The sequence below is a fragment of the Marmota monax genome, unplaced genomic scaffold, assembly GCF_021218885.2.
Source record: "Marmota monax isolate L192 unplaced genomic scaffold, Marmota_monax_Labrador192_F-V1.1 WCK01_AAM20220418_F8-fsc00167, whole genome shotgun sequence".
Lineage (NCBI taxonomy): Eukaryota > Metazoa > Chordata > Mammalia > Rodentia > Sciuridae > Marmota > Marmota monax.
The window spans coordinates 1841738-1855131 of NW_026694116.1; the positions used below are offsets into that span (position 1 = coordinate 1841738).

Consider the following 13394-nt stretch of genomic DNA (forward strand, 5'->3'; position numbering starts at 1 on the left):
TTTTTTTTTAAGAGCTTAACCTTTATTTTAATTTGTATTTGGTGCTGAAGATCGAACCCACTGCCTCACCATGCCAGGCAAGTGCTCTGCTACTGCTGCACAACCCCAGCCCCGGCCCTCTTTTTTAAATGATGCTGGGGATGGAATGCAAGGCCTAGAGCATGCTAGGCCTCTTTTTCATGTGCTTCTCACCTATGGTGGTTTCAGTCCACATGAAGCCCATCATAAATCAAAAATATCACAATGTCAGAAACACATTTAATACACCTAACCTCCTGATTGTCATAGTCTGCAGCACAGCACACTGGAGTAGTGATTTCTGGTCCTTGTGGTCCCGAATCATGAGGGAAAATGATTTGGCATTTTGCTAAGCCCCCAAAGAGATCAGAATTCAGAGTTCAAAGTGCAATTTCTGCTGAATGCATGCTGCTTTGTACCATCAGGAGGTTGAAAACAGTGGTTAATCTTGAACCATCACCAGTCAGACCATTAAGCTAGTGTGCTTGAGTATTCCCTGGGTACTGCAGACTTGACCAATCAAAATTAGACTTGGGTCTGTTCAGATGAGGAGCATGTGCTGTGACCTTGGGTCCCGCTGTGCTTCTCAGGCCTCAGGTAATGCTGGGCTAGCCATGTATGCAAAGACTTATAAGGAAAGTTCTGGTGGTTCCCTGTCTAGTGAGGGGCAGATGCCACCGGGAGGGTATATGAAGAGTGAGAAGACCTCCCTGGAGGGCATCTACAGTGTTCCCTTAAAGAAAGTGGAACCCAGTGAGTGGCCCGGTGGGTAAAAACCAGGGCAGAGGCAGGGAAGGGGAATGGCGGTGGCTGTGGTGTTTTACTAAGGGAAAGGCTAGTGGCAGTTGGAGCGCACAATTAGACTGGATAAGATCTGGGCCAGACCTTGGAATGGCTCCAGTGGCTGATTGATCAATTGATGAGTCCTCGCCTGGGCCTTCCTGTGTGTGAAGTGGAGCCGTGGAAGTTTCTGAGGAGGGAACAGATGTCTCACTGTTTAGTCTTTGCTAGGGTACCATAGCTACTGCCCACTGTAAGTATAAGATGCAGATTTATTTTGTACCTTTGAGAAGACCGCTTTTATAGAGTTGTAATTTACATGCACTAAGATACACATTTTGTACCTTTATCTATCTATCTATTTTTATGTGGTGCTAAGGATCTAACCCAGTGCCTCACACATGCTAGGTGAGTGCTCTACCACTGAGCTACATCCAGCCTTAAGATGCACATTTTTTTTTATTTATATTTTTTAATATTTATTTTTTAGTTTTCGCTGGACACAACATCTTTGTTTGTATGTGGTGCTGAGGATTGAACCCGGGCCGCACGCATGCCAGGCGAGCACGCTACCGCTTGAGCCACATCCCCAGTCCCAAGATGCACATTTTTGAGAATACAGTTAGATGGGTTTAAAGGAAGGCACACTGCTCTGACCCCTGCCACAACTGAGAGAAAGCATTTCTTTCTCTGCCTGAGGTTCCCCAAGAGTCCCCCAGGGCTTCCCTGACCTGCTTCCTTTTGCAGCACATCAGACCTGTCTTTCTGGAGTTTCCTGCCATCTAAGCACACAGCGAGGACCTGCTATTCCTTGCTGGATGCAGGATATTTGAGATTCGAGCAAGCGAGCCCTAGTAGGCTTCCATCTGTGTCCTGCCCACATTGACCTCTCCGTTCACCTATAATGGTTACGTGGATGGTTTCCAGTTTAGGGCTCTGATGAGTAAAGTGGATGTGAACCTTCATTTTTGTGGACAGGTGTCTTCATTTGTCTCGCACAGGTAGACATGGCATTCTCACTCAGGAGATGAGTATGTGTGTGAAGTCATAGGAAAGGGCCTGCTGTTTATAGAGGGGTGGCGTTGGTGCTTCCCATTAGCAGGGCGCTGGGGCTCAGTGAGCTCCCTTCCCATCGGTGCTTGTCAGTCCTTCCCTGTCATTGTCCAGGTGGGTGGACTGTGCTGTCTGTGCCTTTACTGTGCATTTCCCCCAAGACTAAACATGATGGGCATTTTAAAATGCGGATTTTAGGCCTTTCTAATATCTTTTCTATGAAATACCTTTTAAAATCATGGCCAGTTTTATTTTGAGATCATTGTATATTGACGTGGTTGTAAGAAACACTGCAGAGATCTGGGTGCCCTTACCTGATTCCCTAGAGGTAACTTCTTGCAAAACTAGTGAAGTATTATAACCAGCATGCTGATCTTAGAATGACCCAGGTGTGGAGCCTTCCCTCCCTCTGGCCTCTTCTCTGGCCCTTTTATGCTATACCTGCCTCTTCTGCTTCCTTGGTCTATTTCACTTGGTTTCTTCAGTCTTAGGGCTTAGTATGGGTTTTTGCATGAGGGATTTAGCCAGGGATGCTCTATTCTGCCCTTTTTAAATTTTATTAATTTTTATTTTGAGACAGGGCATTGCTAATTTGCTGAGGCTGGACTTGAACCTGCAGTCCTCCTGTCTCTGTCTCCCGAGTTGCTGTAATTATAGCATGTGCCACCACACCCTGCTAGGAGCTTAGATATTGATTTGAGAGCAGGACCTTTTTCTGATGTAAGCAGTTACTGTCAGTATTACCACCTTCACTGTATCTCACATATATTGATAGGTTATATTTTCATTTTCATTTGATTCTATCTATCTTTAATTTTTTTCCTTTGATGCTTCCTCTTTGGCCCATTGTCTTAGTCCATTTTGGGCTGCTGTTACAAAATACCTCAGGGTAATTTGTACATGACAGAAATTTATTGTTCACATTTCTGGGGGCTGGGAAGTCCAATGCCGCAGTCTGGCTGGGCACAAAATCACGAGCCACCACACACCTTGTAGATTCAAACAGCAACTCTTTATTCCCGAACTCACACCAGCACTCTACACACGTTCTGGGGAAATCTACATTCTGGGCCAAATCCACGTTCTGGATCCCAAATACCCTCTGAATCCCGTGAGAACTCAAGGAGCAGCGAGCCCGAGGCAGCAGGATATGCCCTATTCCCAGCAGGGTACACCTTAAACCTGGAACCGCCCTAAACCCAAGGAGAGCCCTAAACTCTGATCCGCCCTAAACCCAAGGAGAGCCCTAAACTCTGATCCGCCCTAAACCGGGATCCGCCCTGGTCCTTGAGCAAGGTCACCTTACATGCAATGTCACTGCAAATGACCTGGGTCAATATGGAGAGTCCTTCCTCTAAGCAACATTGGGTAGGCTGACAAAGAAATTGCCATGTGTCATTCCTACTTGGCAATGGCTCTCAGCAGTCCAAGATCGGGCACCAGCAGACTCTGTGCCTGGCCCATTTCCTGTTCATAGACGGTGCCTTCTCTGTGTCCTCACCTGGCAGAGGGAAGACAGGTTCCTTCTCCTCTCTGCAGGATGTGCACCCCATTCATGAGGCAGGGCTCATCACCTAATCACCTCCGGAGGGCCCCACCTCTTCCTACCATCATAACCACCGGGGCACAGACATTCAGACCATAACACTTAGGAATCATTTATTAGTATAATTTCCAAGGGATTATAGAGATTTTCCTGTTTTCTTGCTTTTATTTCTAATGTGATTTCACTTTTACAGTAAGGTAACAAACTGATTTCTATTATTTTAAACTTGTTAGTGTTTGTTCCAGAATGTGCTCTGTTTTGGCGAATGATCCATTGGCATTTGGGAAAAAAATGAGTATTCTGTGGTTGTTGGGTGGAGAGCTCTTTATAGCCAATGGGATGCCATGTTGGTTGTGTTCATATTTATAACCTTGTAGATTTTATGTCTAGTATTTCTGTCAGTTGCTGGCAGAGGGTATTCTTGGTCTTACTTGTGGGTTGGTCTTTCTTAACATTATGTAATGACCTCTACGTCTTTAGTAGTTTTCTTTCTACTTTATCTCATAGCCATGTTCAGTGGTCCCTACTTATCTGTGCATTTGCTTTGCACAGTTTCAGTTACCCATGGTAAACTGTGCTCTGACAGTATTAAATGAAAAATTTAGAAATAAATAATTCCTAAGTTTAAGATTGCCATTTTGAGTAACATGATGAAATCTTTCATATCCTGCCTGGAACATGAGTCATGCTTTGTTCAGTGTGTCCACGCTGTATACACTACCCTCCCCTTAGTCACTCAGTAGTTGTCTAGGTCATTAGATCATGGTTTTGCAGTGCTTATATTTGACCCTCATTGTACATGATAATGGCTTCGAAGAGCAAGAATAACAATGATGGCAGTTTTGTTATGGTAGTTATGATTTTTGTTTATTTATTTATTTATTATTATTTTTTGTGCCAGAGATTGAACACAGAGGTGCTTACCCATTGAACCACATCCCCAACCCTTTTTTAATTTTTGAGACAGAGTTTTGCTAAATTGTTTAGGGCTTCACTAAGTTGCTGAGGCTGCCCTTGAACTTGTGATCCTCCTGCCTCAGTCTCCTGAGCCACTGGGATTATAGGCATGTGCCACCATACCCAGCATAATTGTTTTATTTTATTATTAGCTACTGTTGTTAACTTCTTATGGTGCTTAATTTATAAACTTGGTATCAGCCAGGTGCAGTGGTGCACACCTGTAATCCCAGTGGCTTGGGAGGCTGAGACAGGAGGATAGAAGTTCAAAGCCAGCCTTAGCAATGGTGAGGCACTAAGCAACTTGGTGAGACCCTGTCTCTAAATAAAATACAAAATAGGGGTGGGGATGTGGGTCAGTGGCCAAGTGCCCCTGAGTTCAATTCCCAGTGCCAAAACAAAACAAAACAAAAAAATCTTTATTGTAGGTCTACCACGATATCATATCTCCCCTGGGGTTCTGGGACTATGTCCCTGAGGATGGGGGTGGGGGGGGGCACTGTAACTCTCTTCTTTCTTTTTGGTGCTGGGGATCGAACCCAGGGCCTTCCTTGTGCATGCAAGGCAAGCACTCTACCAATTGAGCTATATCCCCAGCCCCTTTCTGCTTTTTTAAAAATAATTTTTGCATGGTATATCTTTTCCTACTCTTTTACTTTAACTCATGTCATAGAATTTGAAGTGAGTTTCTTGTGAATAGCTTATGGTTGTGAGCTCTTTTTAAAATCCAGCCTGCCAGTTTCTGTCTTTCAATTGTTGTGTTTGGATTTAATGTGATTGTTGTTATGTTAGGACTTGAGAGATGTTTTGTAATTTATTATTCGTTCCATTTCCTGTTCCTGTTTCTCTTTGATCTGGGTTATACATTTCTGTTTAGTTTCTTTGTGGTTGCTCTGGGTGTTATGGGGAGGTATGTGTCTTAAGACAGTTAATGGTGGTGGTGTTTCACTATTATCAGTGAAACATGGAAACTTTTTTTTCCGTTTAGGTCCCTTTACCTTACCCACTTTTTTTTTTTGTACCCAGGATTGAACCATCCATGGTTCTTAACCACTGAGTCACATCCCCACCCCTTTTTATTTGTGATTTTGAGACTGGGTCTTACTAAGCTGCTTAGGGCCTTCCTGAGTTGCAGAGGCTAGCTTTGTACTTGCAGTCCTCCTGCCTTAGCTTCCTGAGTTGCTGGGATTACAGGTGTGGTTTCTTTTTTACTCCCCCACTGCTGGGGATCAAACTCAAGGCCTCCTGCATGCCAGGCAAGTGCTGTACCCCTGAGCTACATCCCCAGCTCATTTATTTATTTCTCAGATGTTCTCACCAAGTTGCCAGGCTTGGCCTTGAACTTGGGATTCTCCTGCCTCGGCCTTCTGAGTAGCTGGAATTACAGGTGTGGCCATCATGCCTGGCTTATCTTTTAAGCTTATTGGAGACACATTCTTTTATTTTCCTTCATATGAGAATATGTCTATTTCCCAGCTTTTCCTTAAGAATAGCTTTGCTGGATGTGGAGTTTTTGGTTGACAATTCTTTTCCTCCAGCATTTGAAAAAATGTGTGCCAGTTGCCTGTGGCTGCCATGGCTTCAGATGAGACCCCCTGCCATTGGAGTCTTTGGAGGGGGTGTCTCTCTTTATGCAGTGTGCCCTCTCTGTGTGACTGCTTCAAAATATTTGTAGTTTAGAAGTGTGAGTACAATGTGTCTTGGCACGAGTCTCTCTGGGTTCTTCCTACTTGGAGTTTACTTTATCTTGAAATTGGTGGGTTTATACCATCAGCTATGCGTGGGCAGAGCTCAGCCATCGTGCTGCCAGTGCTCTTCAGCTGTGTGCTTTCCCCTCTCCTGGGCTCAGGAAGCACACAGCTGGCCTTTGGTTGCTCCCCCGAGGTCCCTCAGCTCTGCCCGCACTCTTCCAGTTTTCTGTCTGCTGTTCAGGTGGGTGGATGCTGCTGACCTCAGGTTCAGTGATTGTGTCTTCTGTCATCACCGTCCTGCAGTTGAATCCTTCCAGTGAGTTTTTAAATGTCTGTTACTATATTTTTTATTTCTATATTTGATGCTTTTAAAAAATTTCTTTCTGTGTTGAAATTTTCTAATTTTGTTTCAGAATTTGTTATATCTTGTAGAATCATTATAGTTGCTTTAAAATTCTCGTCAGATAATTACTGCATTTGAATCATCTTGGGGTTTGTGTCAGTTGGTCACCTTTTCTTTCTAATATGGTTTTCAGTTATTTCCTGGAGACTTTGGCTGTTGTGTTAGAAGATTTTGGGTTCTTAGGCTTCTTTTATTTTAGCAGCAGTGCCCTGTTGAGGTTTGCTTGCAGCCGTGGCCTCCTTTTGTGGGCTGTGGTCCAGCGTGGCACTGTCTCCAAGCCTTGTGCTATTTCAGTCTGCTCCCACTGGGCCCTTCTGGTGTGGCCGAGGGCAGGAGGAGCTTTGTGGGGCTCACTGTGGTTTTCGGTCCTGCCTCTAGTAATGGAGCACGTTTCCCAAGCATTGGTTATGGGGTGGTTTCCTTTGTGGGAGCATGGGGGGAGGCCCCTCATGACTGACAGGGAAAGAGAATATCTTCTTGACCACGTGCTTATGGTGGGACACCACTTGCCGGGTTCCCCTGGCACAGGTGACTCTGGCTTTGGGGAGGGGTGTTTTAGGCCTGATGGGGAGGAAGAGCAGGTCTGGCTGGTTTTCTATCATGCCATCTCTTGCTAGGGTCCCCTGGCTGCTTATTTTTATAGAGGCCTTCTATTAATTCCCCTGCCCCTTTGAGTCTGGGCCGGGATGAGCTGCCCGCTGCCAGGTTTGCTCTACCGGGAGTCAGCAGACACCAGGACTGGCCCCTGCTGGCTGGGGGTGAGGTGTCCCTCTCTAGGTCTGTGCCCCAACCAGCATCCCCCTCTTGCCTTTGAACTATTCTGGGGTTTGTAGCTGTTCTCTGTGCAGAGGAGGAGGCAGAGATCAGCCTGCTCTTCTGGTCTGATCAGAAACCCCTTCTAGCTGCTTGAAAAAGCATCTGTCTTTGGGTCCATCAGCATCTCTGTGCTGTCTTTGATGTGTGGGTTTCTTTTTTTAGTCCTGCTGGCATTTTGTAGTGCTTCTTGAAGATGTGGTTTTGTGAATTTTACAAGTACCAGGACATTCTCATCCAGTATCTGTTAAAGTGCTGCTTCTGCTCGTGACTTTCTTTTCCTGGCCTCCAGGTGCAGTTCCGAAGCACCGACAGGTCTGTCGTCCACCTCCTGGTCGTCTTTCTACTTCTTTGTCTCGTTGTTTTCCACTTACCTTTATCTCAGTCTGAACTGTTCAACAATCCATTGCATAAAACCAAACCCTGCTCTAGAATTTCTAGTTTGTCCTTTCTCTAACTTGTCAGGGTCTTTTTCCTTCTTTTTGAAAATAGCCTTTCCACTTTTCTGCTAAAATTCCTTCCTGTCTTTTCCCCTCCACTATCTTAAACACAGTACTTTAGAGTTGTGGCTGGTGGCTCACACTGTAGCTCCTGAGGTCCTGTTTCTTCCTTGTGAATTATGTGGTGGTGTTGTTTTTTAAATTTTTTTTAAAGTTGTGGAATTTTAATTTGTTGTTCTTGTTTTTATTTCAATCTGCTCCCACTGGGCCCTTCTCTGCTGAGAACTTCTGTTTCCCACTGACTTTAAGAGTTTTGCTTGTCCCTTCTAGAACTGGCCATGGTCTTAGATAGCCCCACCATCTGGGACCTCTTGAAGCTGGGGCCTGTCAGTTGCCTTTTTCCTTGAGGACTGGTCATGTTTTCTCAGTTCTTTGTATGCTGGGTGTTTATGGGCTGTGGCATGGGGTGAGGTTCTTTGCTGGGTACTGTTCATCTCCTGTGGTGAATGTGGATCTTCTTTCTTTGCAGCTGGGTAGCAGTAACCTACTAGGGTCAGACTCCGAATCTGCCTGGCCACATGGGCAGACATTCAAGGATCATTCCCCCTCAAGGCCTTTGTGGTGCCTTTGGGTCCATCCTAGGCATACAGCTCAGGAGCCGGCCCATAATGGCCCAGCTCCTATACGTGGTTGGGACCCACCACACTCTGTGGCTCCCGGTAACCCCTGCACCTTACCCTCTGGCTAGAAAGGCAGTTTTGGCTGCTGTGAGTAGGGTGACAGACACAGGGTGGGAGAGAAAAGGGAAACACCCCACTCTCCAGCTTTAGGGGTTCCTCTCCTGGGGAGGCCCAGAGGGCAGGTTTCTCTTGGGATTCACTGGTCCCATCGCAGTCCTGTGGCTGGGCACCCTCAGGTCCACAGTGGCTGCCCTCCCCACTGTGCCTGCTGTTGCCCACTTTGCAGAGCCCTCAGAGGCTTTGGTTGTAGGCCATGGGGAGAGGCTGCACTACTCAAGTCTGTCCACTGTGGGGCACCGCCTCTGTTGCCCCTTGTTGCTGCTGCCTTTGCTCACCCTGTCTTGTCATTTTGCCCATCTGCTTATTTTTCTTTGGGCACCAAACATTGTATTTGGAAGTGTGGGAATAATCTGAGGCCCAAGGTGGCATTCTCCTGCAGGGGGCATTGAGACCTGCTTGCAGCTGTCGCGCCCTCCCACCTCAGGAGGCTCCAGAGCTGGCCCGGGTCCTTGGCTCCGTTCCCAGGCCAAAGTGTGTGGGTGGTTCCACCAGGCAGGCCCATGGGTCCCAACTTTGTCCCTAGAAGCGAGCTAGGTGCTGGAAGTATGGCTGCACTTTCCTGCCACCTCTTCTAGGAAAGAAGAGGGAAACCAGGAGAGAGCGCGAGTGTCTCAGGTGAAATGGCCTCCGCCTTGGCTCTCAGGACTCTGGTTCCCCTGGATGTGGCTGGGCTGACACAGCCTTGAGCAGGGGTTATGGTCACGCTGCTCTCTGCTTGCTGGCCAGAATCCTGGAAGTGGACCTCCCACGTGGTCTAAGGGACTCCTGTGCTCGGGTGCCACGGCTAGCTCTTACTTCCCTGTGTTCCGACGGGTTACTTGGCTGTGTCTCCGTCTCAGGGGTGACTGTGATACATGTAGGATGGCCCTGTCCTCCTGGAGGAGCTGTCCCTGCACTGTGGCCATGAAGCCTGATGAGGGTGGCAGGTGGTTGTGCATGGTGAGCCCTCTGCTCAGGTTGGTCCCCTGTGTCGGGAGGATCTGGTGTCTGGGGATGCTGAGCTGGCCCCAAGGGGAAGCCAGGCCTTGCTCGGGAAGGTGGAAGGCTGTGCGAGTTCCTGCCCATCTTTCTGTTCCCCGGCACCTGGCTTTTGGTGTCCCTCACAGGCTTCTCTGTCCCCCGAGTTTTGTGTTTTGTGTTCGTGTTGTTTATCCCAGGGCTTGCCCTTACTGTGGGAAGCACGTTCAGATGCTTTCTCTAAAGCCTTTGGAGGGCAGCTCCGCCGCCCGGCTTCTACTGATAGTGTTTCTTTTGGGGGCTTTGGGTTTCCCTGCTTGTTCTTTCTTCCTTGCGTTACTGTGGGTGGCGTGTGGATATCTGAGAGACTCTGCTTTGCAGTTGTGGGCTTATTGGAAAGCTGGCATAGACTGGTCTTGCTGGCTTTAGCAGCTGGCCCACCAGGTTGTTGGCTGCAGCTCACCGTCTACCCTGTGGCCCTGCTGGGTGGTCGTGGAGTGCCAGCGTGAAACCCAGACTGTTGGTGTAGCTCTTGGAGTCGCTGTATGGCTGCATTGGATTTCACATGCGGCCACTTGGGGTGTCCAGGACCTCATATACAGATCCAAATGCCCACTCTCTGAATGTGAAGAGTCCCCCAGGGCTCATGTGAGAGACAACGTAAGAACATTATGAGGTGAGATGATTGGGTTATGAGAGCCCTAACCCTGTCAGTGCATTAATACCCTGGCAGGGAATAGCTAGGTGGAAACTGTGGGCAGGCGGGGGGTGTTGCTGGAGAAGGCGGGACCACAGCTGCCTCCTGGTGTCCAGCCCATCCTTCACTTTGCACGGGGAAGACAAGCAGGTGTTAAGTAACTCTTTTTCCTCCAGCTTCCCCAGCCCCTGACCCAACCTGACCTAGTCCATTCCCTTGCTGTGTGCCTTAAGTTCCTCAGCCTGCCTGTTCCCTGACAGCCCACAGAGAAGGCAGGCGTGTAGCAGGTGCTTAGTTAAGAGTCTGTGAACAGGGCTGGGGCTTGGCTCGGTGGGACAGCGCTTGCCTAGCACTTGTGAGGTCCTGGGCTTGATTCTCAGCACCACATAGAAATAAACATAATAAAAGCATTCTATCCACGTACAACTAAAAAAAAAAAAAAAAGTCTATGAACAAGTTACTGAAGCACTGAGTTTGAGTTCCCTAAACTTGCCAGGCAAGGGTCATTGGAACATTTTTCCTTTCGCCTGGAAGTTTGGCCACCTGCACAGCTCATCCCCGCCCCCTCAGTGCTGGGCTGTCTGCTGACCCCTCCCTGTGTGCTCCCTCTGCACCTGGGAAGTTGCCTGCTGACTTTGGCATCTTCTTCAGCATCAGCCCACTGCAGTGTCTCTTGCCCCCTCCTGGCTTCCCAGCATTTTTGTACCTTCCTGGCTCACAGAGGTGCTTGCTAATTGTTGAGTGAATAAATAGTTCTGACAATCTGCATTACTGGATTGCAGAAGAAATGAAAAACAAATGAAAAATAGAAAGAGATTGAAGGCATCTATGAAGCTGTTTGAAATAGCTGCTTCCTAGTAAACATCAAGGACATCAGGTCTGTGCACATCAGTTCTTGAGGGACCAACAGCTCAGCATGAGGGCAGTCACTGCCCCACTGGACCAGGGAGTGTGGCTCCTTACTGAGTGGGGCTGTAGTGGCCCTGTGGCACACACTGAGGAGTCCATGGGTCTGGAGCCATTATTCCAGCGTGAGCACCACTGTCCCCTGGCTCTCCCCTTGTGATCCTGAAGCATCCGGGGGTGTCTTACAGTATTCACATACATACGGGATTCGAAGAGCCGCTGGTGTGAACCCCTCCTTGCTGACTGTGGCCCAGCGAAGCATCGCTGTGGGGCCGATGGTCCAGGAGAGCCGCTGCTCAGACCTGCCTTGCCAGCCCCTGCCTTTCCGGTGGGCATCTTCACCAGGTTGGGGCTTTAGTTCAGTCCTTGCTTGCCCACCCATGCTTGCACAGGATCAGGACCCTGTAGGGTCCCCATGAGTTGTGGCGGCTCCTGCCCTTCTAGAGAGAAGCCCGTAGTTCAGGTCAGAGGGAGGATGGTGTTGTTCAGCTGATGGGGCTCAAGGGGCCCTAGGCCCCATGTGGAAACATCACATAGGCACTCAAGGTGGTGGCCACAGCCAGAAGGTACATCTGAGGTCACCCCACAGCTGTGGTCTTTGAAGCTTTGAGGCTAAATGCGCTCTTCTCGGACATGAGGTAGGACATAGCCTTGCAGTCTTGGGCGACTGAGGCAGCAGTGAGGTAGAAGGAGAGCAGAGGGCAGGTGAGGTGACCTGTAGCCTTCCCTGGCAGCATAAACTTCTGAAACTGTCGTCGAACCTGGGGCTCCTGCCTGGTGCCCTTCCCAGTTTCTGCTCTGCAGGCTGCCTGTCCCTGGGCACCACACTTTCCTCCCAGGACATATTGCTCCCATGTGTGGGTGCCCCTTGCCTTCTTTTGTCCCTGCTCCCATCTCTGGGGCAGGGCTTTCCTGGACTGCTTAGTGAAGCACAGCAAGCCAAAGGCCCTCCTATGGTGCTGCATGCTGGAGCCTGGTCCTTCTATCATTGATGTGGTCTGTTTTGTTCAGAGCTACAGGTGACTTCAAACTAGGTGGCTTTCCAGGGTAGTCGGCGAGTGTGAGGTTGGCCCTGGTGACACTCTCTGAGCTTAGCAGAACCACTGTAGCCTTCCAGAGTTGGAGCTGACTTGCCCTGTCCACCCTCAGAGCTGCTGTGGTCACTAAGCATCTCAGTGCTTTAAAAGTAGAGTGCCATGTGAATGCTGGCTGGCCACACTCAGAAAGAAGAAACTGAGAGCCAGGAGTTGAGACTGGGGCTGCGATGAGGATCCACAGACCCATGTTAAGTGGCCTGGGTCTCAGAAAACAGCACCCATGAGAAACAAAAGGAGACAGGAACAGAGGGAGAGAGGGGCCTTTGAAAAAGGATCTGCTCTGCTCTGCTCAGGCAGGGCCTGACTCAGGAAGCATGAGCCTCCCTGGTACGTTCGTGATTTCAACACTGGCCTTCCTTGGGAATGGTGGCTCTTTCTAAACACTTGTGGAGGTGTGGACAATTCAGAAGTGCTGCAGCCTGCACTGTCTCAGACTGAGTGGGTTAGGTTTGTGGGACTCGGTGCTCTTAGATTGACTGTAGAGACCTCCCTCTGTGGGACAGCTGCTGACCTCTTGCAGATGAGTCTAGGAGCAAGCTGGGCGGTATATAGGGCAGAACTGTGGTGGCGGTGGTGTACTTACCTGGCACATGTGCGTTTGGCTCCCTGCTTCAGAGTTGGTTTTGGCTTCTGGTGACCTTGGGCATGTTGTTCCTCTCTGTGCCTGGGTTTTCTTAGCTGGATGCAGGGACAGGGCCATATTGGGTGGCGTCACAGTGGTGATTCTGTAGCGTGGTCTGCTAATCTACACAGCTGAGAAGAGCCTGGCTGCTGTTGCTGGCAGGCGTGCCCTGTGTGCACCTCACTCACGGTGCTCTTTCTTTGCTCTAGATAACATCCCCGAGGACCTCAGAGACCCCTTCTACATTGACCAGTATGAGCAGGAGCACATTAAGCCACCTGTTATCAAGCTGCTCCTGTCCAGTGAGCTGTACTGCCGTGTCTGCAGCCTCATCCTGAAGGGGGACCAGGCAGCCACCTTGCAAGGACACCAATCTGTCATCCAGGCTCTGTCCCGAAAGGGCATCTATGTGATGGAGAGTGACGACACCCCTGTGACAGACGCAGACCTGGGCCACGCGCCCATAAAGATGGTGAGTGTCTGTAGTGGGCACACCCTGTCCTCTGCAGTTGGCCGCATGGGCAAGGCATAGTGCCCTGCGAACAGGCATACAAGAGGCGAGGCTGGCACATGGGCAGTGGTGGCTCTTAGTGGCTCGTGTCTTTTCACATGTG

The 13394-nt window shown here is 49.1% G+C and overlaps 1 protein-coding gene across 10 annotated transcripts in view; it reads left to right on the forward strand.

Annotated features, from left to right (window-relative positions):
- Positions 1-13394, forward strand: part of Camsap1 (calmodulin regulated spectrin associated protein 1) — a 63344-nt gene that overhangs the window by 5251 nt on the left and 44699 nt on the right. For all 10 annotated transcript variants that reach the window (XR_009228740.1, XM_058585938.1, XM_058585935.1 and 7 more), the window contains exon 2: positions 12990-13252. Coding sequence is in view for 9 of the 10 variants with exons in the window: in XM_058585938.1 (XP_058441921.1) it covers positions 12990-13252 (263 nt within the window). In the remaining variant the exon portion in view is untranslated. The remainder of the gene's footprint in view (positions 1-12989; positions 13253-13394) is intronic.